Source organism: Sciurus vulgaris, assembly GCF_902686455.1.
Source record: "Sciurus vulgaris genome assembly, chromosome: 6".
Taxonomy (NCBI): Eukaryota; Metazoa; Chordata; class Mammalia; order Rodentia; family Sciuridae; genus Sciurus; species Sciurus vulgaris.
In genome coordinates, this window is record NC_136466.1 from 121136622 (window position 1) to 121163977 (window position 27356).

General features: G+C 31.2%; 1 protein-coding gene across 1 annotated transcript in view; it reads right to left on the bottom strand.

The window, feature by feature from the left end:
- IPO11 (importin 11) overlaps positions 1–27356 on the bottom strand; it is a 192766-nt gene that overhangs the window by 103361 nt on the left and 62049 nt on the right. The window contains exons 8-19 of the mRNA XM_079144443.1: positions 26532–26580; positions 25026–25096; positions 21491–21683; positions 20636–20788; positions 19499–19542; positions 17705–17795; positions 14599–14646; positions 13758–13863; positions 11017–11143; positions 7343–7411; positions 5865–5981; positions 306–419 (exon numbers count right to left, since the gene is read on the bottom strand). Coding sequence (XP_079000569.1) covers positions 306–419; positions 5865–5981; positions 7343–7411; positions 11017–11143; positions 13758–13863; positions 14599–14646; positions 17705–17795; positions 19499–19542; positions 20636–20788; positions 21491–21683; positions 25026–25096; positions 26532–26580 — 1182 coding nt within the window. The remainder of the gene's footprint in view (positions 1–305; positions 420–5864; positions 5982–7342; positions 7412–11016; positions 11144–13757; positions 13864–14598; positions 14647–17704; positions 17796–19498; positions 19543–20635; positions 20789–21490; positions 21684–25025; positions 25097–26531; positions 26581–27356) is intronic.

A 27356-nucleotide genomic window follows, 5' to 3' on the forward strand; every position in this document is an offset into this window, starting at 1 on the left:
AATTTAAAAGTACATTTCTCAAATGTCCTAAAAAAGTGTCCAAATAAATATATAAAAGTTGTTTTTAAAACTGTTATACATAGCGGGCTGGGGAGATAGCTCAGTCGGTAGAGCGCTTGCCTTGCAAGCACAAAGTCCTGGGTTCGAACCCCAGCACCGCAAAAAAAAAAAAAAAAAACTGTTATACATAAAAGAAAAGAAAAATGTGAAGCTGTTCACTACCATTAACATTAATCACATGAAAACAATGAAAAACTTTTGAAAAGAACAAAATATACTTAAGACACTCTGGAGAAGTAACTTACTTGAACAAGATGAATAAGTGTTGTCAAAATAGCACATCTTAACATATTGTGTTCTTCACTCTGCTTCCAAAGAAGAGGCAAATATTGCACCAAACATCCTACATATGGTCGTATCTACCACAACAGAAGTGAGAGAATTATATTAGTAAAGAAGGCAATTTACTTCCGGAAATACTGACAAAATACTCCTAAGTCCCAGGCAACAAATATTTAGTATTTACTAGATATATTAAGATAAATTAGATATTACATGGAGACTCAGGACTATGATAAATACCTAAAAAGAGTTTTAAAGTACCAAATTAACTGAATGAAATATAGTTTATGAATATAAAACATCCTTAGAGATTAATAAAAAATTGTTATATTCTGCTTTTTTTAAATAAAACAGCTTACCTAAGTGCCAATTACACTGTTTCAAAAAAGACTTGGCATTTATTCATTCATTTACTAATTATCTAATGGCATCTTCCCAGTTTCAGACCCTGAGAACATGGCATTGGAAAGAAAACTACATAAAGAAGTCATATAAACCCTTACTACGAAAAACAGGTACAAGGGTAAAAGTATAACAAGATATGGTGGGAAAACAAGGGAAGAAAACCATTTTTGAAGGATAAAATTGTTAGGTCCACTATGAATTAAGTTAATCTGTTTGTGGGTGTGGGGAAACCAAAACCTAAAACATAGCACAGCTTGACAATATGTTTCTTGAAAAGCAAAATGGGTCTACACTAAAGTTGGACAGTGCTCCAGCTCCAGGTTTAGAATCAGGGTATCTGAAATCACTGAGAAGGATATCCTTGGTGATGAAACAAATATTAGACTTTCACAGCTTCAGCACTATCTATTTGACTCTCATGGAGTAAAATAAAGCATTGCTAGGATTTATTCCCCCTCCTAGTGACGGTGGTAACGACTTAAATATCTGCTCAAATATTTTAGTGAGACATAACTAAACAAATATTAAGAGACTTATTTATTACCTTATTTTCATGTATCTATTCATCACCTATAATGTTATTTTCAAAATTTGAATCACATTATTATACAGAACTGAATTCTTTTGCTGTTTTCTATCTTAAGATCACTCCAATAATTTATAAAATTTACATTTTTTATGATGTAAAAAACAAGTTTCAAAGTACCAAATTCAACACATTCTACTGATAAGGAAAATAAGACTGAGTTTATAACAAAGAGAAAAGATACTTCAAAGAATAGCAGAGGAGACATGTTATGACTTACAAATGGAATAGTAAAATCAAAGAACCTAGTTACATATGAAAGTCATAAAATATTCATATTCTGATCTTAGCTTTTCTTTTATTAGTTGTAGATGAACACAATACCTTTATTTTATTTATTTATTTTTATGTGGTGCCGAGTATTAAACCCAGTGCCTCATGTGCTAAGCAAGTGCTCTACCACTGAGCCACAACCCCAGACCCCAATGTTAGCATCTCATTCTAACTTAAAGCTTCAAAAACAATGTTTCAAAAATCACCTATAGAGTCACTATTGTGAAAAAAATAAAAAAGAGATAGGGATTAAAGATAGAGTGGTGATGTGAGGACTAAAAATATTCCAATGAGGTGGAGAAACTACGGAGCAAAATGTTGCATCTCCTAATGAAAATGGGTATGAAAGTTCCTCGAAATATGATCCAGCAGTTACTGGAGGCATGGCCTTTGTCTTCAGATGAGTTGGTAAAAAACCAACCCCAACTGAGACACAGTTAAAATTTGAGCAAAATACTGATATATCTGATTGTTTTGTAAAAGAATTTATGGTATGGAACGATTTGCTTTAACATATATCAAATTTATATTGCATTTAAATTATTTTTCTATTTTCTAATTAATGTAGCTTGACTTTTGCCACATCAGGCAATTTTTAGCATATCTGTTCATGAAACTTTGCCTAAAAGAAATGAGACATCCAATCACCCAGAGAAGACTTTTGACATTAAAATAAGTCATTATCTACATATGGAAAAAAAAAAAAATCAGATTTTTGAAAAAGAAGGTTTCGTTAGAGGTTTAGGGAGGTTTGAAATATTGTTAAAATAAATAAGACAAAAAATATCAAAAAAAAAAGGAACACTCATTTCTACAAGAAGAAAAAATGCTAAAGGAATTTTCATTAGTCAGACACATCTAAATAAGATTATTATCTAAGAGCCAAATCTTATCTTTATATTCAGTCTTTTAGACAAAAATATATTGCAATTATATAGTACTCTTAAACATATTTGACATTTGTAATAATTTCACATTCATGAAATCATATGATTAGTTGAGTTCAGAATTATCTTCACCACTCTGTATGTGAAGACACTAGGTTAAAGACCTTGCCCAAATTAACCAGCAGTGTCAGAGACATGAGAGGAGTTTGAAAAACAGCTGCAATTAATCATCTGTGTGACCGAACTCTTTCAATGTTCAAAAATAAGTGCCACATGAAATAATGTCATTAATTTAATAAGAGTCCCAAGTGCTAAGAAATCTGTTAAGATAGTACAACTTATAGACACCAATACAGAGATTTGCTAAAAATGATTAATAGTGTCTCAAATCTGAACTGGAGTTATATCATGTTTAGTTTGAATACTGGCATTGCCACTAAAATGCATGAATTTTGACAAATTTCTTGAAAGTCCCAAGTTGTTTGAGATACCATTTTCTAACACTCATTGCAAGTTTTCTGTGCAGATTAAATGAAAAATATATGCAAAGGACTTAGCACATGAAATGGTACACTGTCATTACTCAATAGTTGACAGTCATTCTCATTGACTGCTTTGGAATTTATAAACAAGATCAGATGTTAGAATTCAGGAATGGCAGATACAAGAGTAGACACTAAGTCTGTGAACTCAAATAAGTTCTCTTTTCCTAATACCTCACAGAGTTAGTAAAGTGTTTTGTTTCTTTAAGTAACTTCAGCTTTATTATTTAAATTTTGTTTTTATTGGTACATTTTAATTATATACAAGAGTGGGATTTATTGTCACATATTCATTCATGTACATAACAAAATTTGCTCCATTTCATTTACCAGTACTTCCATTACCCTCTCCCCCTTCTTCTCCCTCCTTCTCTATGATCCCTTTTCTTCTACTCTACTGGTCTATTCTATTTATTTATTTTTTATTTTTATTTTTTTTAATTTATTTATTTTTAAATTGGTACAGTATAATCAGACACAAAAGTGGGATTTATTGTGATATAATCATACATGTAGACAGCATAATTTGGTCAATTTTATTCGCCAGTACCTCACCTTTTCTGCCCTTCCTCCCTCAGCCTCAATTTCTTCCCCTACTATATCTTTCTCCCTTCTATTTTCCTGAGATTCCGTCTTTATTCCTTTTTACTCTTTAGCTTCCATGTATGAGAGAAAACATTACATTTTGAGTCTGGCTTATTTCACTTAGAATGATGTTCTGCAGTTCCATCCATTTGTTAGCAAATGACATAATTTCATTCTTCTTTATGGCCAAGTAAAATTCCAAAACATATATATATATATGTGTGTGTATATATGTATATATATATATATATATATGTATGTATATATACATACACACACACACACACACACCACATTTTCTTTATTCATTTATTTGCTGCCAGATACCTACGCTGGTTTCAGACTTTGGTCACTGTGAACTGCACTGCTAAAAATATTGCTATGCATATATCACTAGTATGTTGATTTTAATTATTTTGGATTAATACCAAAAGTGGAATAGCTGGAACATATGGGTAGTTTTATTTCTAAAATCTCCATACAGGTTTCCATAGTGGTTGTGCTAATTTGTAGACCCATTGATAATGTTTAAGTGTTGCTTTTTCCCAACACCCTCACCAGCATTTATTATTTACTGCCATTCTTACTGGGGTGAGAAAATCCCATACATTAAAAATTAACCCAATGAAAAAGAAATCAGGAAAATAGTTCCATTCATATTCCACTTAAAAAAAAAGAAAAAAGAAAAAAGCCTGGGAATAAGTCTAACCATTACAGAGGCAAAAGAAATTGAAGAAGACATTAGAAGAGTAAAAGGCCTTCCATGTTCTTAGAAAGACAGAATTAATATTGTTAAATGGTCATATTACCAAAATTAATCTACAGATCCAAACCACCCCTATCAAAATACCAATGACGATCTTTACAGAAATAAAAAAAAAAAAAAAAAAAAATCCTAAAGTTCATAGGGAAGAATAAAAGACCGAGAAGAGTCAAAGTGATCCTGAACAAAAAGAGCGAGGCTGGAGCTATCACAATACCCACTCTCAAATTATACTAGAGCTATAGTAACAAAAAACAGCATGATATTGGCATAAAAACAGGCTTGATGGCCAAAAGAATAGAAAAGAAGACACAGACAAACCCACGAATCATCTCACCCTTGATAAAGATGCTAAAAATATATATTGAAGATACCCTTTTGAACAAAATGTGCTCAGAAAACTGGATATCCATTTATAGAGGAATGAAAGTAGATGTCTACCTACCACCCTACACAGAAGTCAACTCAAAATGAATCAAAAATCTAGGAATCAGACCAGGAATTTTGCAGATGCTAGAAGAAAACATAGGGCCAATATTCAAACATACAGTCGCATGTAAAGACTTTCTTAATAAGACTCCTTAAATTCAACAAATAAAACCAAGAATCAATAAACAGGACAACACCAAATTATAAACTTTCTGCACAACAAGAAAACAAGAGCATGAAGAAAGAGCAAACAGAACGGGAGAAAATCTTGGCCAGCTAGTCTTCTGACAGAGGGTTAATATTCAGACTACATAAAGAACACAAAAAAACTAACACTAAATAAGCCAATCAATAAATGGGCAAATGAACTAAACAGACATTTGTCAGAAGAAAAAAATACAAGTGGCCGACAAATATATACAAAAATATTCAACATCCTTAGTAACTAGGGAAATGCATATCTATCGGAATACAGAGATTTTCAAATAAAGATATATTGTTGTGAACAAGGATAGAAGCTGCCACAGGATAATTATGATGTGTTCCCTGAATTATCAATTTTTCACAAAGATGAGTAACAAGAGAAGCCAAATAATTTAACTGATAACAATTGTACACATCATTTTTATATTAAACCAAATGTGGATATAATGTGGACTACAATGCAAAACACGTTAATTTTAAGGTAAAATAACAGATCCCTGAGAAAATTTGTATTTGCTGACAGACACCTATGATTATGCCTTCAAGTATACTGGATTTTAAGATTATTAATAAACCAGATCTTCTAAGATATGAAAAATTCTACTTTCTTTCTAAACACCTCTACAATGTTGATGTAGGTTTTTCAAGTTTCAGTTTTCTTAGTTATTTTCCTAAAAATGTGTACAGAAATGTAAATTCAAATACATAAATGAAATCGCAATCAACACATTTTAATGAACACATTAACTTTTATACACTGTAGATTGTAAAACAAAGATATTGATGAATTCTACACATATTCTACTCACCTTTCTGACACTTATTTTCATGTTTTATAACAAAATTACCTGCATGTTGACTCTTTCAATCACACAAGAAAGGACATGCAAAACGTGCATCTTCGTGTCACATTCTGTAACTTGCTGTAATAACTGAAAAAGTAGTGTGAACATGGTCTCCAAATACTGCCGGGAAAAGAAAAAAAAAAAAAAAAGGTTGAGAAGTGAGATGTCTACATCTATACAGATGGAAATAAGAAATGAATCATGTTGAAGCAATGGAAGATAAGCAGAAAGTCAAAACCTTAATAAACAACTTTAAATTGTTCAAGCTCCAATACACACTGACATAAATTTGTTTCTTTAATATTACTAAATGTTTCGCTTTCACAATCTTAATCATCCACTAATTGAATGTTTAGATTGTCTAAACTATGAATGTTTAAAATCTTATTCTATTAACTAAGTTATTAATAGTAAGTGCCTTCTCACTATTCTTCCACATATTTCTATTACCAATCACAAAATGGTTTCATTTTTTTTGTAATACTTATATAAATATCTAGTGATTACTTTATTAAGAAAAATCACTATTCTACAAGTTTCCCAATTCATGACACCATAGGAGGTAAATAAATAGTAGATATTTTGTCACTTAATTTTCTTCTCACCTAGTCCTCTTAAAAATAAACACTACCACTTCAATATTACTAATATAGTTAACAAGCACTTACTGACAACCAACTGTTTGAAAACACCATGCTAGGTGCACAGAATTTAGTGAATAACAAAATGATGAATGATTTGGTATTTTTGTCTTCAAGTAATTTGCAATCTAGTGTCAAGATTCACATGCATTTATACAAATAATGTAAGGAGTGAAAATAACAGACAGATGGGCGTGGTGGAGCACATCTTTAAAACCAGCAATTTGGGAGGCTGAGGCAGGATAGTGAGTTCAAAGCCAGTTTAGCAACTTAGCAAGACCCAGTCTCTAAATAACAAATAAAAAGGGAATGGGGATATGGCTCAGTGGTTAAGTGTCCCTGATACCAAAAAAAAAAAAAAGTGACATACATAAAATGAAATTATTTTATAACTGGTAGAAATAAACTGGTATTCAATTTCAAAATTGGTGACAAAATAGCTAAACAAAACTACACAGAAGGGTGGGAGGGGTGGGGGGAAGGGAAAAAATAACAGAATGAATCAAACAACATTACTCTATGTAAATTTATGATTACACAAATGGTATGCCTTTACGCCATGTACAGAGAAACAACATGTATCCCATTTGTTTACAATAAAAAAAAATACATTATTAAAAAAAAAAAAACTACACAGAATAAAAGTGACCTGTTAACAACAAAAGTTTACCAGTAAGTTACAAATAAAAGTGAGATCCTCCAAAATAATCCAATGTATTTTTAAATTCAGTTTTAATAACTATTTATGTGTGTATACACATATAATTTCAGCTATAAAAAAAACAATATTCAAAAAACTAATTAGCAATTGTTATAAAACCTGGAAATGAATATTCTTACCGGTAGAAACTGATCTGTTCTAAATTCAAAATCATCAACGGGTAAAAGGCAGTTAAGGAACAAAAAGAACTAATATATGAGATTTATCACGGTAAGAATTTATCCAAAACAAATACAATAAACCAATCAAAATCCATATTTTAAATTACCTCAAATTAACTTCAAAAATAATAATTTATAACTGTTAACAAACTTCTTTATAATGAAGTACTTTTAAATTTTTAAAAGGATATTTAACTTCAGAGTTGTAGCTGTTTCAATCCGGACCTAAAAGAAAGTACACCATGATTTTTAATCATTCTAGAACTAATAAACATCATTCATATCTAATGGAAAAAAATTTGTTTCAAATCACTTTCTCTAATTTTAATTTATTTTTGGTTTTTATTTCTTTTTGTTTATTTGTTTTGTCCAGGCTCTTTTTTTTTTTTTTAATATTAAAATCATAAAACTAATGTACAGAAATAAAGATAGTCCCCTTAGCTAGAACAAGGAATAAAAAAAAAAAAAAAATCAATCAACTGATCATCTGTTTTCCTAAGAAAATTAAGTTCCTCTCATCTAAAATTTAGTAATTCTTACTAACGCTAGAAATTAAGTGTTCTCAGGCCTGAAACTTGTCACAAGCATTGATTCCACCTGCTATGTAATATGTCATAAGTGTGAAGATAGAAGGGAGTGTTTTTTTAAACGGGTATTTTGGTCTGTGGTACAGAATATAGGTCAGTATTCTTAAATTATGGTATGAGATCTTAAATTATGGTATGAGGAACTAATATATGTTTTCAAAGAACCAGTTAATAAGTGTAAAGAAGTGTAAACCAAGTATATATACTATACCCTTGCAAAAAAACTCAACTAATAATAAATACTATTTGACTTTACCATGAAAAATTTGTTGGTATTCAGAAGTACAAGAATGCATTTCATACCAGGTGTTAAGATTTACTATAAAGCTGTTGTAACTGAAACAATACTCAAATGTGAAGAGACAAATGGACCACTGGAATAGAACAAAGTATAGAAACAGATACACATTTGTGTAAATCTGGTACATGACAGGTAGCCTCACGAATCTCTGAGAAAATTAGGGATTATTTGACAAGCCATTTCAGGAAGAAAAAAAAAAAACAATGAAAATTGAACCTTACTTTACATCATATTCAAAAACAAATTTTGAATATGGCAAGGAAAAGAAGAGATTTCTTAAGAAACAAGAGGTATAAAATAAAACTGTAAGTCTGGCTGTAATTTATTAAAAACCTCTGGTCAACACAGGAGACAATAAATGGAAGTTAGAAAGATATAGATTCAATTGCATTTTTAATGTTTTATTTCATTAATACATTTGACATATATATGTAAAAAATAAAATGCTGGCCCCCCATACAAAATGTATAGAAGGCCACAGTAACTGGAGAAGTTGCTTTCTGTAATTGCAGCATGATTTCTGTTCTGTCATAACCTGATTCCTTGTAAAATGAATACAAGACTAGAAAAATGCAGTTGCTCAGTATAAAATATATTCCAACTCTATAATAGCACTCAAACAAGAAAATGCAGATTCAGAAAGACAGAGGGGCTTTAGATTTATATCTGGATATATACATGTATAAATATATACACACACTATATGTTTATTTACACACATATGCACATACTGGCATGTTTGTATGTATACACATCATATGCTTATATACATACTATGGTATGTGTATATATATATGTATATCTATATATTCATGTATGTGCAAGGTATCTTCCAACATTTCACTAGTCAGCACGTCTCACTTTAAATTAAAGCAGTATAACCTCTATATTCTTGATCTTGGATAGATACAATGCAGATGTTCATTTTTAAGGTTCTGACCAGTCCTTAATTATGAGATATATTTTAATATTAGCACAGTTTTCAAACTTATCTGGCCATGAAACCCTTTCTCCCCATTAATATTTATTAATAACTGGTATAATTAATGTTCTGCTTTTCAAGTAATGATAAAATAGTTCATTTTTCTTTTCTTTTTTAATAGACTCATTATAAAGACACAAGAAAGTTCTCTCCTTGCCAAAGAAAACTTGAGATTTAATCCTTTTATAACACATTCATAAGTCATTTAATGTCTTTTTTCTGATACTACTGACAGAAAAACAAATGGTATTTCCAACTAAGAAAACAAAAGTTTAAATCTTGTGTTTTACTCTAAAGCTTTTGAAAAGTAAAAATTATAGGAAACCATAATCTTCAAAGCAGTTAGGTAAAAATGGGTTCCCCTGTAAACTCCCACAATTATACTACTTAATCACTACAGAATGATAGAGTAAATTCTCAATTATTTACACAAAGTAGATAATACTTAAGTCAAATATCCAAATATCACTTCTATGTGGCCTTCCGAATGTACTATATTTCTACAACAAATTTTTAATTGCATCTTCTTCAGTAAACACTAAAAGTCATTTATTTATTATTATATACACAAAAAAGAGCAAAGTGTGGCCTAAGCCTCTGCTTGGGAAATCAGGTGGGTTGAAAGTAAAAATAAGGGAGTAGGTGGGAGAAAGGGAGACCCTGGGAAATGATGAGACAAGATTTTAACACAAATTGGGGGTGGGGGACCTTCATTTTACCCAAACTTTCTTAAAGACTATAATAGAGACAAATCTAAAGTCCCAAACAAAAAAGTATATATTAAGACACTAATATATTAATTCAAATATACATGAGAGCACTAGTATGAAAAAAAAGGGAAACTATTCTATACAATTTTAAACTTCTTAAAGTTATGGGCCTGTTTAAGTAATTGACCTGTATGATAAAACAACAAACCTATGGTTTTGAAGTAGGAAAAAACAACAACAACAACAAAGAAGCTATTATCAAGCGTTGACAATATGAAAATATCAAGTGAATATCATTTAAAAAAATCCTAAAAGAAACATCAATTCCAAAGGCAAAAACAACAAAAGAAAAAAAAAAAACCATAAATGAACAAAGAATCAACAGTAAGGGTGAAACAGAATATGATGCTGTGTCAATGAAAAAGACTGTCCTAAATAAGAAAAAAAATACTGTAAAAAGGGATTTTAAGACTGTAATTCCTACAAGTCAGGAGACTAAGGCAGAATGAAGCCAGTTTCAGCAACTTAATGAAACCCTGTTTCAAAATTAAAAATAAGGGGGTGGGGTTGTGGCTCAGTGGTGGAGTGCTTGCCTGGTATGCGTGGGGCACTGGGTTCAATTTTCAGCAGCCCATTAAAAAAATGAATAAATAAAATAAGGGTATTATGTTCATCTACAACTAAAAAGTATTTAAAAAAATTAAAAATAAATAAACAAAAAAGATTACAGATGCAGGTCATTGGTAAAGTGCTCCTGGGTTCAACCCCTAATACCAAAAGCATAACAATAAAGGGGTCTTAAAAAACTAACTGCCTTATTTTTTCTCTTACTAAAATATTAAAAATGATTTCAAAATAGTTATTTGGTTACACATTTTTTTAATGACTCAGCGGAAAAGGCAAACAATAATCAAAAGATTGTTTTCCCTCAAATCAAACTGCTAACCAAGGAATATCACATTATAAAAATATGAACATTTTCTGAACTTAAAAGTTTAGCACAGGCTGAAATTTAAAAAACAATTATTTTTTAAGAATTTTAAGCAACATACCACTAAATCTTGATCTTGAAGCAAGTTACAGATTGCCTCATACAGCATGGGTCTTAAGTCAGATTTGAATTTCACAGAAATCCACTGACCAATGAGCCAAATGACCCTGCGTCGCAATGGCTTATACCTACATGGGTAAAAATCATGAAAGTAAAACATTAAATATTTTAAAAGGTCTGTTTCACTTAGTATATTTCACCATTTAAATCTAAAAATGTAGTAGTATGTGCATTCTACATTTACATAAAAGCTTTAAAGTTACCTGTAAAAATGTGACACAGTACAAAATACTACCAATAAAGTCCTGATGTAAGTAAATGAAAATGCTTAGGCACACATATTGTAACCCTGATTCTTTCACATGGAAGACCAGCAACATAGATCTGTACATTAAATTAAAAAAAAAAAAAATCCATTTCTGTTCCTCAAGAAACTAAAAACTGTTAATTCCTAAACCCTAAAGCTGTGGAGATCCCATAAAGTAAAAATAAAGGAGCTCCTATATTCAATTTTCTTATTCTAGTTGTTGATTCCATAATATTTTCAGAACATTATGAAAGACTTCTAAGATTATATAAAGCATAAGAAATAGAAAGTCTGGTGGTCCATTTCCAGAATATAGTCTTCAGCCTTAACTGAATACAACTGTAGCCATTTTTAATTGTAGTCCTTCTGTTTTGCCCACCCCAATTTTAAAATTAGCCAATGGTGTAGGTTACACTCCTGAGTCTTCCAATCAGGGCAAAGGGCAGTACTGAGACAGGTATGTAAACAGGGAGATTAACAGGCCAGGAGCACTAACTAGCCAGATTCCAGTAGCACACACTTCTGGCAGAAGTAAAAATTTGCCCTGCCCACTCACTTTCAAGCACGTGTTTGATTTCTCACAGCACCTTGTTATTTCTACCATAAAATATTCATACAAACTTACTGCTATCAGTTAATTATGGAATGTGACAGATTACAAAAACAGTCACTTATATTTTAAAAGTTTTATATTTTCAATGCATGTAAACACATTATTTCTCTGTGATTGTCTTTGCTAAAGAAAATGAAGACTCCTGAGGCAAGAAGAAAAATCGCAAAGCTTAAAATATTTGTGTCCAAAATTTCATTCATAAAATATCTTTTTAATGGTGAGATGATAATTTATTTACTCCTGGTTGTAAAAAGAACAAGCTAATGAACATACAATGTTATTTTAGAAAACTCCAATCTTAAAAGATGATCAGGTACATAGAAAAAAATTAAAGTTGAAAAAAAAAAAAGGAAATATTTCCTGTCATCAAAAAGTTTGGAACACACCTAAATGAAATAAAGAACTCAAAGTGGTATATTAGGATTTCAGAAAAGAAGAATAGATATAATTTGTACGAAATTTCAAGATTTTAAGAATTCTTGAGCAGAAATGTAGAAGAATGTCAATTCAAGATATAGGAAATATTTGAACAAAGACTCAGAGGTAGAAGTAACAGTACTTGAAGTGAAGGAATCATCCATTTTTGGACTGAAATCTTGGGTATTGCCATATTTGTCTCTGTTCAAACAAAAAGAATAAAGCTCAGAAAGGTCAAGTTCCAAGGTCAAAGTCACTACCAGGTCAACTCTAATCAGTTTATTTCTCAAAGTGTGTGCTTCCTAAATCAGCATCATCATCATTCTGGGAGTATGAGAGGACTGCAGGATCTGAATCAGACCTATTAAACCAGAACCTGCATTTTAACATGATTTCATATGTAAAATTTGAGAAACCAAGGCCTACATAGCTATTTAAAAGAGATACAGAGCAAAGAGGTGATTTTAATTTTTTGAGTATCCACACCAAAATGAGTTAAAAGAAATAGATAAATTTTAATATTTTATTTATTCCAATACACTCAAATTATCATTTCAATATAAAATCAATCCATATTTTACACAACTTTCATCTTTAAATTTCAATTAACTAAAATTGAATTCCTTTTTTCCTGTACTAAGCTTATTTCAACCAATCCATAGAGACAAGAAGGGAGCTATTTTATTGGACAGTGAAGGTCTTAAACTGAATAGCCTTCATGGCTTAAGGACAATTAGATCTTATGTTTTTCTCCTCAATGTAGGTATCCTCTCTTTTAGAGTTTCACTAGTTGCCTGAGGGCAGAGTTACAGGCTGTTTTATTCATTGTTGGCTTTATAGGACATAGCAAATTCTAAGTGTTGAAAACATTTATTCATTGAAGAAATGATTGAAAAAAAAATGAGAAGATAAATAGCTACTTACTGATCGAAATTACTTTTAAGGCATCTTCAGTTCTATAATTCTGTAGCTCTAAACGTTCACAAAACCATCCTCATGAGGGTGGCCTTCTATTTGATCAGTAATTACTTAATAATCTGTGACTATATGCTCAGCAATCTAATAGGCAGCAGGTACACAGAAGGAACTTGACAGACCTGCAACCTTCATATCAGGAACAAAAATCCTCATGGAATATTTTTTTGTAGCCTCTAATCTTAAACTAGGAAATAATAAAAACTATGAAGGACATTTTCCCTTCTATCCTACTCATTCAATATCTAAACTTAAAATAAAGTAACATAAAAGTCAACTCTTGCTCATATTCATTACAGAATCCATAGTCTTATACTAGGCATTACCTAAGTCAAACTATGACTCTTCAAAAATTATAAGCAATTTTAATGGCTTCCTGCATTCATCAGAAAATCAGTGAAGTAAAGTAAACATAAAATTTTATACTTACCTATTGTGAATGACTTGTAATTCTGGAAGCAATTGGTTTTTAAACCATTGATCAAAATCAACACTATCAAAGAGCTCATAAGCAGCTAATCCAACAGCATTATACACTGAAAAGAAAGTTTAACAAAAAATTTAAAGATTTCAGACATTTGGCTTTATCTAAGAAACTAAACTTATTTTGAAACGTATAAGAAAAATTCACCATATGTTACCTGTGGAAGATTATCAAAATAGACATTTTAGAGACATTAAGCTCTTTTACTCTTTATGTTTTCCCCAAATACTCCTTAGTACTTTCAAATGAAAAGTTGATTTGCTCTAATATTTATAAGATAAAACAGCATCTGCTTCTAAATGGAGGCTGTATTTTACAACCTGGTTCAAGCTTATGTCTCTCCAGTTCCATCTCTCACCATAACCCCTTAACCTCTGTGTTTCAGTTAAATCAAAACAGTAACAATTCTAACTCTACCTAGATTTACTCTTCCTATCATCAATCCTTTTTCCATACTGCTCAGTTTTCCTGGAATCCTTCTGTACCTAGTCCATGTACAACTACTCATTCCTACTTGTCCTTGAGTTATCACAGTACACTTCTTTAGGAGTCTTTCCCTAGATATACCAAACTAGCTTGTGTTTATCACCTGCTTTGAATGTATATAACCATTCCATTCAGTGTTACATTTATTTTTGTCTGCTTACATGGTTATCTCTCTCACCAGATGGTTCCTATAGTCTGGTTACTCTTGTATTCCAACTTTCCTAGCACAAAATCTACCACAAAACAGACCCTCCATCTACTGAATAAATAAATGTTTCTAAACTATGTAAGTTTAACATACCAGCATCTTTGATTAACAGTGCATTCATATCTTCCACATTGGTGGGCCCTAAAAAAAAAGTATCAGTAAAAATAAGCAAAACTAATTTTTAAAAATTCAAATTATTTTAACTGATACATTAAACAAAAAAATGCATGTTAATGGAGTACTCTGCAATGTTTTGAAACATATATACATTGTATAATGTTTGAAGCAGGTTAAAAGTTAAACACACTTGTCATCTGAAATATTCCTTATGGTGAAAACATTTATTTAAAATTCTTTCTTCTAGCTTTTTGAAATAACACAGTACACTTTTATTAAATATTATCACCCTACTATGCAACTGCACACCAGAATTTCTTACAATTAAGTAACTCTAACTTAGTAGTCACTGATCAATCTTTCCCCATCCTTTTCTATTCCCTACTCTTACTAGCTGCTGGTAACCACCATTCTTCTCTCAGCTGAGTCTATGAGAGCAACATTTTTATATTTTACTTATGAATGAGATGATGCAGTACTGGTCTGTGCTTAACTAATTTAAAACATTTTTTGACCTTTTTAATTATAAATTAACAATTTATAACAATATGAATTATGAGATACAAAATGATGTTATGCTCTCTGAATACTATGTGAAATAATTAAATCAAAATAGTTAATATAGTCGTCACTTCAAACACAACATTTTTGTAGTGAAAACATTTGAAATTTACTCAGTGAGTCTAAAGCGTATAATACTGTAGTTTAAAAAAAAATTTAGTTATAGATGGACACGATACCTTTATTTTGTTATTTTTATGTAGTTCTGAGGACTAAACCCACGGCCTCCCACATACTGGGCAAGCCCTCTACCACTGAGCGACAACCACAGCCCTGAAATGTCTAATACTCTATTAACTATTATTTGCATAGTGTGCCAGAAAATTAAAAAAAAAAAAAAAATCCTGAGATTTTTGTACCATTTGACCACTATCTCATTATTCCCATCCCTCAGGTTCTATAATCAATATTCTGTTCTCTGTTTCTATGGGTTCTATTATTTTAGGTTTCACATATAAGAAAGAACATGTGGTATTTGTGTTCACATGCCTAAATCAATATGACTTAAGATAATATTTTCCAGTTCTAACCATGTTGTAATAAACGACAGTTTCCTTCCTGTTTAAGGCTTAAACTGTGTATGCATACCACATTTTCTTTATCCAGCTATCTGTTGATAGACACTTAAATTTTTAATCAATCCAGACTTAATTTCAAAATTCAGCTAAATACAATATACTTGGTGATACTAAACATAGAGAAGGGGGAGGTCCTAATTTTATTACTATTGCCCTTGTAGAACATTGGTACAATACGTAAAGCTATAAACAATATTAATTAAAAATCTTTAAACATATTTGAAAAAATGTCATGACAAGCAATATTCTAGAAAAACATATCACAAGTTGTTAGTTATTATATCCTCAATATAAAAGAAAATTCTTTGAAAAAAATAAAAAGAATCAGAACAGGACACAATAAATAAGAATAAGCAATTCATGAATAAGGTCTACAATTTTTAAAAAGATCTTTAAATATTTAAATTTTTAAAAGCAGATTATGACAGTACATTAAATAAAGAATGGCAATAAAATGAAAAGTACAAACAGAAAGTAACTGCCTCTATGAAATGTGAAAACTACAAAATAAAAAGTTGGCAGTCTGTGCTATCTTTTAGGAAGGAGGATACAAGAGGTAGGCATGGAAAACATAATTTCCTTAGTAAGCAGATTTCTATAAAAGATAAAAATTTCTACCAAGTTTCCCAAAGCACTCTTCTGTTAAATAATTTTTAAACTCATTCTAAAAAGCTAGAATAAGTACAGTTCTATATAAGAAAACTGCTACAGACCTAGAAAGAAAATTGAACTTGGAAATCCTTGAAAACTTTACCATCAGACAGTAAACTACCCAAATTTAACCTAAATAATCTATCACTTCCCACAGTGGCTTAAAAAAGTAAATGGATATAATAGACTGAGTAGAAGAAAATAGACACCAATAAAACCACAAGCAAAAACCAACAAAGCAACTTAAGTAGTATAAATATTAACAAATTTAATCTTTTATCCTACACTAAGAAATTGGCAACTGTATACAGTAAATCAACTAATAGTAAATAATGCCCAAATAATCTTTTAACATAATTATATTAATAACAGCTGATATTTACTTTGGCTTATAATTTAAACAGAAACACTCTATTAAGCTTTTCAAAGAACAGAGCTTCTTACTACAAACAAGATCAGATACCTATAAGAAATTTTCTTCCTGTCATTCCTTTACATCTCTACCTACTCAATTTTAGACACCCCCTTACAATGTGATTCCTGCCCCAACTAATCAGATAATCTATTCTCTAGAAAGATTCCACTGCCTTCTGCCTTTTATAAGCATAAACAATTACTTCTGCCAACATGCTGTCCTTCAGGATATACGACCTACACTTCTCTTCAACTGTTAGGACATATTTTTACCTGGAGTTTTGGTAGGCCTTTCACTTTCTCCTACACCTACAGGTGAAAATCTCATGTTCTGTTTTTGAACCTCTTCTTTTCCAAGACTCTTCGTACTCATGTACTTCAAAAGTATCTGTACCTCCAACCACTATTAATGAGATAACTGCTTTGTCTGTCATTAAGACTCAAAAGTTCAGAACACTTTTTTATTATTTTTCCTTACCCAGCATATTCTATCAGTTTTGAAAAGGCAATCAATCAACAGCTACTGACTGTGCCAGGCATTCATAATAAAGACTGAAAAAAACAACTGTGATCAATGTCCCCTGATTACAACAGAAAAATCAGAAAATATAAATCAATGTTAGTTGATTTATAGGAATGTGACTTCCATTTTGCTTATGCTGCTATTATGTTTATGTCAGCAAAATCTAATTATCATATCCAAATTATAATTCAAGGCCTATCTCAAATTTCCTCCTTTCAGGAAAGAATTCATTCAGTCTTTCTCAAATTCAATATAATCTAAGAAACAGCATGTTGCACATAGTAAGCAGTTAGACCACTTTTACTAAACATTAATTAAATGGATGAACAAATACATGTCATAAAAAATACCTTACCTTGAAGGGTTTGCATCATTTCTAGAAGTACAGGAGTAAGAGTCTGATTATATTCATGGAATATATCTATAAATAGTACTTCAGTGCAAGGCTGGGAGAGGAAACAAATTTCTAATAAAAATGATGGTATATTATATTTATTTTACAATAAAGCAAAGAATACTCATTCTTAAAATCCAAAACTCTTAAAAATATTTCCAACTCTGTATTTAAAAATAAAATAGTAAGATTAGTATTTTTTGGAACTATGGTAACACAATGAAAATTGAAGTCAAGTTAATTTAAATCGTAACAGCATATTTCATTACTTCAATCACTTGGCATTATGCATTTAAAAACAATTTTTTATTAATCATATTTTGAAAAGAGCATTCTTTGGTCAGACACATCATTTAGAGTTCAGTGCTTCAAAAAACTTCTCAGGATTTACTACATTAAAATTTATATAGTTTTCTTAGAAATGATAAATACCAACATCAACTAATAAATTTTATTTATCATATAAAATAATTTATATTTTTTGCCAGGCACAGTGGCACACGCCTGTAATCTCAGACTGAGGCAGGCGGATTGCAGGTTCAATGCTAGCCTCAGCAACTGAGCAACTCAGCAAGACCCTGTCTCAAAATAAAATATAAAAAGGGGTGGAGAGGACTGGGGTTGTGGGTAGTGGTAGAGCACTTGCCTAGCATGTGTGAGGCACTGGGTTCGATTCTTGGCTCCACACATAAATAAATGAATAAAATAAAGGTTCATCAACAACTTGAAAAATATTTTAAAAAGGGGAGGGGGTAGAGATTTGGCTCAGTGGTTAAGCACCCCTAGGTTCAATACTTGGTACCAAAAAATTTTTTAAAAATAATAATATGTATTTTTAACAAAAACAATAACAGAAATTGGTGTTACCTATATTGAAAAAATGACTCATTATGATTCTTAAAAGAGTTGAATCACTAGGTGGTTTAAAATAGAAAAAAACTGTATCTAAATATCTGAAGTATTTTGCTTTATATTTAGAAAAGAACCTTAGGCATACGAAAACATATGCTATGTCATCCCAGATATTTACTTCAAATTAATTTGGGGTAGGGGTGCTTATATGAAACTAGACTAGCCATGTGTTAATAACAAACTACATTTTCAGAAAGGGTTCATGATATTATTTTGTTTTAATATGTTAAACCTTGTCCATAAGACCAAATTTTAAAGATTAAAAAGTTTTTCAAAGCTCCAATAATTTCTCTGGTTCTAAAAATATTAAGATGCATTTTTAGAAAACCAATGGTAAGTTATGTGAATTACATAAAAACAGGTCTTAACAAAAAAAAAAACAGCTCAGTGACCACATCTGATAAATTTTCATAAAGGCAAAACATTTGCCATATTAATTATGTGCTCCAAAAGCATCCTGTAAGTGAAAGCAACGAGCTGGTCTCTGAGAATGACATTGGTGGTAAGATAAATAACATATCTTAAGTAATTTTATTAATGAAAACACTTAGGAAGAAAAATCAATCCAGCAGCATTCACTTCTACATTCTCCATTTGTGCAATGACAAATTATTTCCCAAGCAACTTGAAAAATTCCCTTTGCAAACACTAAGTCAACGAAAATAATAAAAAAATCTGGATCAAAATCTACAATTTAATCAAATGGTTTCCTCTAAAAAAAGTTTCTTGCAATTATAAACAATTTCCTATCTGACTTAGTATATAGAATTTTCAAGTGTCACTCTGAACTAAGAGCTTGAGGATTAAGCTTTCCCATATTAATTTTTTTCAATTAATACTTACCCTCAAACTATATTTCCAAGAATCTCCTCCTGTTTCTTCCACTGCTGCAATTAAAAAGATGACAAGTGATGTTCTCCAGGAATGGCAATAAAGATGTTTCCAAAATCTCATTTTGGAAAACAAAGAACTTTCAATGATAGTATAATATTTTATGACTGTTTTTTAAACATAATACTAAATGCAAATTCTTGAGAACACAGACTTTACAGAATTCTTTTCTATAAATTAGAGATCACATCTGTGTATTGTATAATCACCTATCCAAGTGCTTATTAAATCCACAAGCATTCTTGCCTTCATTAAAAATTCCTTTTAGAGGAAAGCTCAATGTACCTATCATTTCCAGATAATATGACATCAACTGATATTATCATTATAATCCTGTTAAGAAAAGGAAAGTAAATCTTCCAAAAAGTTTAAGGCATTCTTAAAATATTAGCAAATCTGTCTAATTGCAAGGGCATTCAGTCAAAGAGATAAAAGAGATTAAAATCTAGCCCTTGTCCCACTAATGGCCAAAGTGATTCAAACAAAAGCATTTTATAAACACGATTCCTTTCTTTTCTATTGCAGTGGCATGATAGATTTGCTACTCATCTATCTATGTATCTAATGATTGATCTACTAAATTCAAACAGATACACAGATCTCATCTTAGGAAAAACAAGCATCAAAAAGAATCTGCATTCTAGATATAGTATGTGAATAGCATTCATTGAAACTGTATTTATAATCCACAAGAACACTTCAAAAAAAGATCTTCCAATTTCTTTCTGAAGCAGACCTTTCACAAGTAAAAAACTAATATGGAATGAACCACAAAATAGAAATTGACCTAACAGAGAAAGGAAGTTAATTTTATATTTTTGTTTTAAATTACAGGATGTATTTGTAAGGGCATCTAAACATTAAAATTATCTTTCTGGACCAAATTTTCCATCATAGTTGAATGAATCTTTCATTTTCTGCATCTCAATTTGTTCTAAAGGTTAAGAAAGACAAGATAATTAAAAGAAAAAATGATAGCCACATCAAAAGTATTAGACTAAAATACTTTGTTATACCTATCATTCAAATAGATATTTGTTGACAGAAGAGGGAGACAAGTCACAATAATACAGAACAATTAATCCTTACTAAAGCCTTCTGGATCTTCTTCCCACATTGTCAGTTCTTCTTCAGTTAATAAAAAATAATGAGAGACTAATCTTCTACATATCTCTGTCAAAGTGGGGTATGTGAAGAAGGCCATCTTAATCTTATGGGCTTCAAGAGTTTCAGGGCTGCTATCTAGAAAATTAAAATTTCCAAGTTAATTGTATAGCCAAACATTCTACTGAAGTTGGATTATATTTTTAAAAACATGCTTTCGGGGTACAGATAAAGTTTGTGCATAAATGTTCATTTTTATTATGAACAAATTTCAAAGATGCTTTTTATTTATAATATATCCACATCAGTCCAGCCTTGTCTACACAGTTTAGCATTGTTGTACTATATTACTGCAGCATACTGAAGTGACTAACTCATATGTATATTTGTCTCTCTCTCCGCCACTTACAAACCTTCCTCATTCATCTTAGAACACATGCACATGAATAAACCTCAAATAACATAACAATTTAACCTGTCTATAAGCAACCCTACTTTCTATAAAGTCAGAGAAAACTGTTCAAATGAATACAGCCTATGACAGGAGCTGTAGGGATTATTGTAGTATATAATTCTTAAAGTCCTTAAGCTTGAATTGATCTTCTATGGTGTTACAAGACAGTTTGCTAAATGTACAGTGTGGTTTTTTTTAGAAGCTGATATTCACTTATTAAACACTGCAATACTTTATTTCTGTTTCGTGTTCCAGGAACAGTTTATTTCCAGACTAAAATAAATGAGTTTCAAGAAAAATGTTTATCAAAACAGCTATTTACTTCACTTAGATTAAAATTTTAAAATGTGAAAACAGAAAAAAAAAATCTACCAGTAGTACATTACCTTCAAAATTTTTGGATGGCTTATATGCATAATTTTTCACAATCATCTTAATAAGATTCATGCATTGGACAATGAATCTTTCAAATGTAACGCCTTCACCCACTTCAGTAAAAACATAGCTTACAGAAAATTCCAGTGATCTCTGAATTAGAGGAGTAAATGAAAATGGATGCTGATCCAAGAAATCTAAAAGCTGTAAAGAAAAAAAATTAAATGCATTTTCCCCAAGTTTGTATTGGAATATTATCATTTCACAGTTATAAGTTTACTCATAAATATTTAGCAAGTTTTTAACCTTAGAGTCTGTGTATATTCAGTTTTAAATGTACCACAATCCTCCTTGAAGTACATTGTATGACATGGATTTTGCCACATCATGTCTCATAATAAGACATTTCTATTATTTCCAGTACAGGGACCAAAACAGTCCCACTTCATACTTAATTTGATAACAATGGGTAAAAGTGATACGAAAGTACTATGTATATAAAAGGTAGGCTTTTATTAAAGTAATAAATAAAGGGAAAAAATTTAAAAATAATCCTGCTTTCCTGCATGAACTATATTTCAACATATCAAATCATTCTGATGAGGGAGTTTTCTTCTTTATGGAAAAATTCCAGTTAATAAATGCAAAAGGAATAATAGAATTAGAATGCCATTGTTTTGTAACCCCTAATCAAATCATGGATCTAGGAACTGATCATCCATGGCTGCTAAAATCAAGAGGGGGAAAAAGGGTGCAGAGAAACCGATAGCTCACTCATCAATCTTAGGCTTGCAATAGAGATAATCAGATATTGCGTGTCTTTTGATGGGCTGCAAGATGTATATGCAGCACTGCCTACAAAGAATTCTTGTTAGCATATTAGCACCCTCTACCGGAGGGAAAAAAAAAAACAACCTGAGGGTGACTAAGCTTCTAGATCTAACTACGAATTCCTGAGAAATATAGGGGGAGTAAGAAGAGTATGGTGACAAAGCAATATGTTAAGTAACACATGCAGATGCAAACAAATTCAAAACATGGCAAACGCTACAGGAAAATACCCATTACTTCAACAAATAATTAGTAAGGAAAAAAAGAATATGTAACAGACATTATTCCTGACTCAAATAAACCAACCATAAAAAATTTATAGACTGGAAATCTGAAAATAGAATATTTAAATGAAATCAAGAACCATTAGTATTTTTAAATGTGATTAACTGTGTTTAAGAATGTCTAAAAAAATATTTATAGATAATGCTATAGAATATCTAGAATTTGCTTTAGAATAATCAGCAAGAGTGGGGAGGGGAAGGAAGCATACAAAAAAACAGGATTAACCATGACTATATGTTGATAATTGCTGAAAGTGAGTAGTGAACAAATGGAAACTTAAAAGCTATTCAATTCTATTGAAGGCATAGATGAGGTGTCCCAATTTAAAAAGTTTTAATTAAAGTCTTAGAGATCATAAATATAAATTTTACAAGATGAAATTACTGTTTTCAACTTGTTCTGAAAAGTAGAATAAATTACAGATACCGTCTACCTACATCATTACCTCAAGTAAGAACTAAAAGAAAGAACTACACTGGGCATGGTAGCACATGCCTGTAATTCCAGCAACTCAGGAGGCTAAGGCAGGAGGACTGTAAATTTAAAGTCATCCTCAGAAACTTAGCAAGGCCCTAAGCAACTTAGCCAGACCCTGTTTCAAAAAAAAAAAAAAAGGCTAGGTATGTGGCTTAGTGGTTAAGGACCCAAGGTTCAATTCATGTTTCCAAAAAATAAAAAGTAAAAGAACTACAAAATCCAGTAGGATCAATAACAAATGGTTTCTAATACAGACTATCTAAATAACGCTTTTTAAATTTTACTTATATAATTGATATACTGAGCAGGAACTACAGAGATGCTGGCAAGTATCAGAGATACATACTGCCTAGCCCCATTGACAAAACTTCATCACACTGTTTTATTTTGCATGGTGTAAAAGGATTGGAGTCAACTTTATACTGAACCCCAGAAGATTAAGTTTTGCTGTTGAGGCTATCTGGAAAATAAGAAATGAAGACAACCAAAACTAAAGGTAACTACTACCTAAATGCATACACACACACATCCACACACACTCCTTTCTTTCTCTCCCTGCCCCTCTAGATCACTTCTGCTCCTTTTCTCCCTTCCCAGGGCAATAGATAATTCTAACCCTACTACTGAACCTTCATTAAAAAAGGGAAAATAGTCATGGTGGCACACACCTATAAGCCCAGTGACTCAGGAGGCTGAGACAGGAAGGTTGCAAGTTCAAGACGAACCTCAGCAAAAGTGAGACCCTGTCTCAAAATACAAAATGTAAAGGGCTAGGGATGTGGCTCAGTGCCCCTGAGTTCGATCTAGAGTAACAAAAAAAGAAAAGACAGACTTAGATATTCCCACCTGTCTCCAAGTACCAATTTTAGTGTAAATACTATTCAAACCAGATCTTCCTTATTTATTTAACCCAACTCTGCACTTTTCCCAATTCTTCAAGCCCAAATTTCATAAAAGTTAATGTTATATAACTCTTAATATTATCATAAATTTGTACTCACTACCTAGTATAGTGCACCCATATAATTCCATTCAAAACATGTGATCAATGTTTATAGCAAGCTCAATTCACAACCACTAAACTATGGAATCAACCTAGATGCCCTTCAACAGATGAATGGATAAAGAAAATGTGATACATATACACAACCGAATATTACCTCAGTCATAAATAATAAAATTATGGCATTAGCTGGTAAATGGATGCAACCAGAAACTATCATACTATGTGAAATAAACCCATTCCAAAAAAAACAGTCCAAATGTTCTCTCTGATATGTGAATGTTAACACACAATGTGGGGGGAGGGGGGTCAAATAGAAGTTCAGTGGATTAGACAAAGGGGAATGAAGGGAATGAATCAAACCTAACTTCCCTATGTTCATATATGAATACATGACCAATGTAACTCCACATCATGTTTAACCACAAGTATGGGATCTGAATTAGAGTAGGTTATACTCCAAGTATGTATAACATGTCAAAATACACTCTACTATCATGTATATCTAAAAAGAACAAATTTTAAAAATTGAAAAAATTAAAATAAGAAAATAATAAAACATATGTGATATTGTTGATAATTTGACAATCATTCTGAATATACTGACTTCCTGATATTATTCTACCTGCTGCATTTGATCTACTTCTGGCTGAACTGCCATCTTCTTTATCTCTGCTATTTCCAGTGGATCTAGAAATAAGCCTTGGAGGAATCAGCTTCTCTAATACTCATTAGGATTGATTCTTTTACATGTTGTGATACATGTTATACAAATTTATTATATAAATTCAAAAAGTTTCATTATACGAAGGTGACTTTTTTAGCTTTCCTACAAAGAGTGAAAATACGAGTTTCCTTACAATCAAGTGAAAATGTTGTGATTACACAAGCATATTCTTTCCTAAATAAATAGGTTGAGAAAATGTACTTAAAATAAAAAGAAAACTTACCACTTTAGTAAAAAGAATGATGGTCTTCTCCAGTCTATCTCTACATACATTATCTGTACCTATACTTCTACCTGTTAAAAATGTTTTCAAAAATTAGTAAAAGTTTATAGTATCCTATAAATATAAAAACAAAATACCAAAACTTCTGCAAAAATAGCTCCTGTTATATTCTTGTATATTTTGCATTACAAATTTATTATTTAAAAACCAATAGCAAGTAATAAATTTTAATAAAATCATCAGAGCCAAGTTACACAAAATAAACCCTAAAAAAAGAAACTGAACCCATTTTAAAGTAAAAAAGGTAACAATTTTAGCAACAAATTATTAATCACATTTTCAAAAACTAAATCAGTTGTAGTTGAAGTACTTTCCAAGCAACAAAAAGCACTAATATATTCACTATTGCTTTTCCTACCTCTTCTGAAATATTCTTGTGAAATTTCCCTTCTATAATTTTGTATATCAGATTAATGTACATTGGCCCATCAATGCCTTTGCTCTCTGATTACACTCTCATAATCTGTTTTGTCAATTATCTCATTCTACTCTGCTAGAAGGACTTCTGTTCTTCCTTCTGATAACCCTGAGTTTATGACCAGGGAAAAATGACAGTGCCACTTTGGTTTAAATTAACTACACAAAATGAACTGTCTTATTCACCTTTGCATGTATAGTACCCAGGAAAGTACCTGGCAACGTGTCAACAATTTTAAAAATGACTAACATACAATACTCGACAATCCCTAAAAGTATAGATTAAGATACATTCTCAGGGTACAAAAACCCCAAATGAACATGGACACACAACTATATGCACCCACACATATTTGAGTGCAGGTTTGTGTCCTGAACAAAGGTACTTACAATCACATGGAAGGTAAGAGGATAACACACCACCAGTAAGATATAAATGCTAATTCTCTGTGTAGGGCAGATTACAAAGTGTCCTAAATATCGGTCAGCTGGGGTTAATGAATGAGATTTGCAAAATAAAAGGATCATTTAGCAAAATTTTATCACAGTGATACATAAAACATACTGAAAGAAGAAGTCTATAGTAAGTCTAAAAAGCATTTGGCATATAGTATATAACTTAATATCTATTCAAAATTATGTCTGCCTAGAAAAGGGGAGTTGTAAAAATTAGAGGAAGAATGAACAAAAATAGAGTCTTTTAAATAAAGGTTTCCTCTATACTCAGAAAAAGAAAGATATATGAAGACAAACCTAAGCTTCCAAACTACTTTCAAAAAATTAGTTATCAAGATATAAGAAGCAAATTTTAGCCAGCTACCAAGAACTCACTCAGATTGTTCAACAAATTAGTCACTCAGACAAAACATTTCTCCAGACTTGCATATGGAGAACAGAAGCTCTGAATGGATAGGGACCCACTCATTAATCCCTATTAATTCTTCACTAATCCTAGATATTAATGAATAATGAATAAGCTGTAATGAATAAGGATTAAACAGTAAAAACTATTACAATGTAAGTACTTACTGCATTCCAAAAACTGTTTTAGACGTTCAAATATCCCATGTAAAAAACCCTAGAAAAGAATACATTTTAAAGTGTCTTGGTTTATTCTATTACAAACATTTACCTTGTACTTTTTTCAGGGGTACTAAGATATATCTACATATCATTTTTAAAAATCAGCTGAGGAAAAATAGGCTAAAATTAGACAAAGTAAAAAACAACTCATTATAAACAAATCTTCCACAAGAAAGTAACTGTAGTATTCTATCTCTTCAGTAACTCATGTCAGTTACACCACTTTTGCAATAATTCAAGTCTATTTATAAAGCATCCTGTTTCACTAAACACCCTCTATTTTCCTCATTCTGCTTAATATTTCTTCACAGGCTTACCATACCTTAACATGCTGTTTGTCTATTTATTATCTGGCTCCTCCAACTAGAATGCAAGCTCCTAAGATCAGAATTCTGCTTCCTTTATTGCTGTGTCCCTGAATCTAGGGTCAGGACTTGGACAATATAGTGCTCAAGTATTAAGTGTCAAGTATTAGTATTAGACACTTCAAGGACCTTCAGACACCAAAAAAGATAAGCATTACCAAGTACCAGTCTGGGAACTGAACCCAGGGGCACTTAACCACTGAGCCACATCCCCAGACCTTTTTATTTGCTAGGTGGCTTAGGGCCTTTCTTAGTTGCTAAGGTTAGCCTCGAACCTCTGATCCTCCTGCCTTAGCCTCTGGGTTGCTGGGATTACAAGTGTGTGACACCACGTCCAGTCTCTCATTTTTAATGCATATGTTAAGACATGTTATGAATAATTTACAGAAATAACTATAAAGGGATA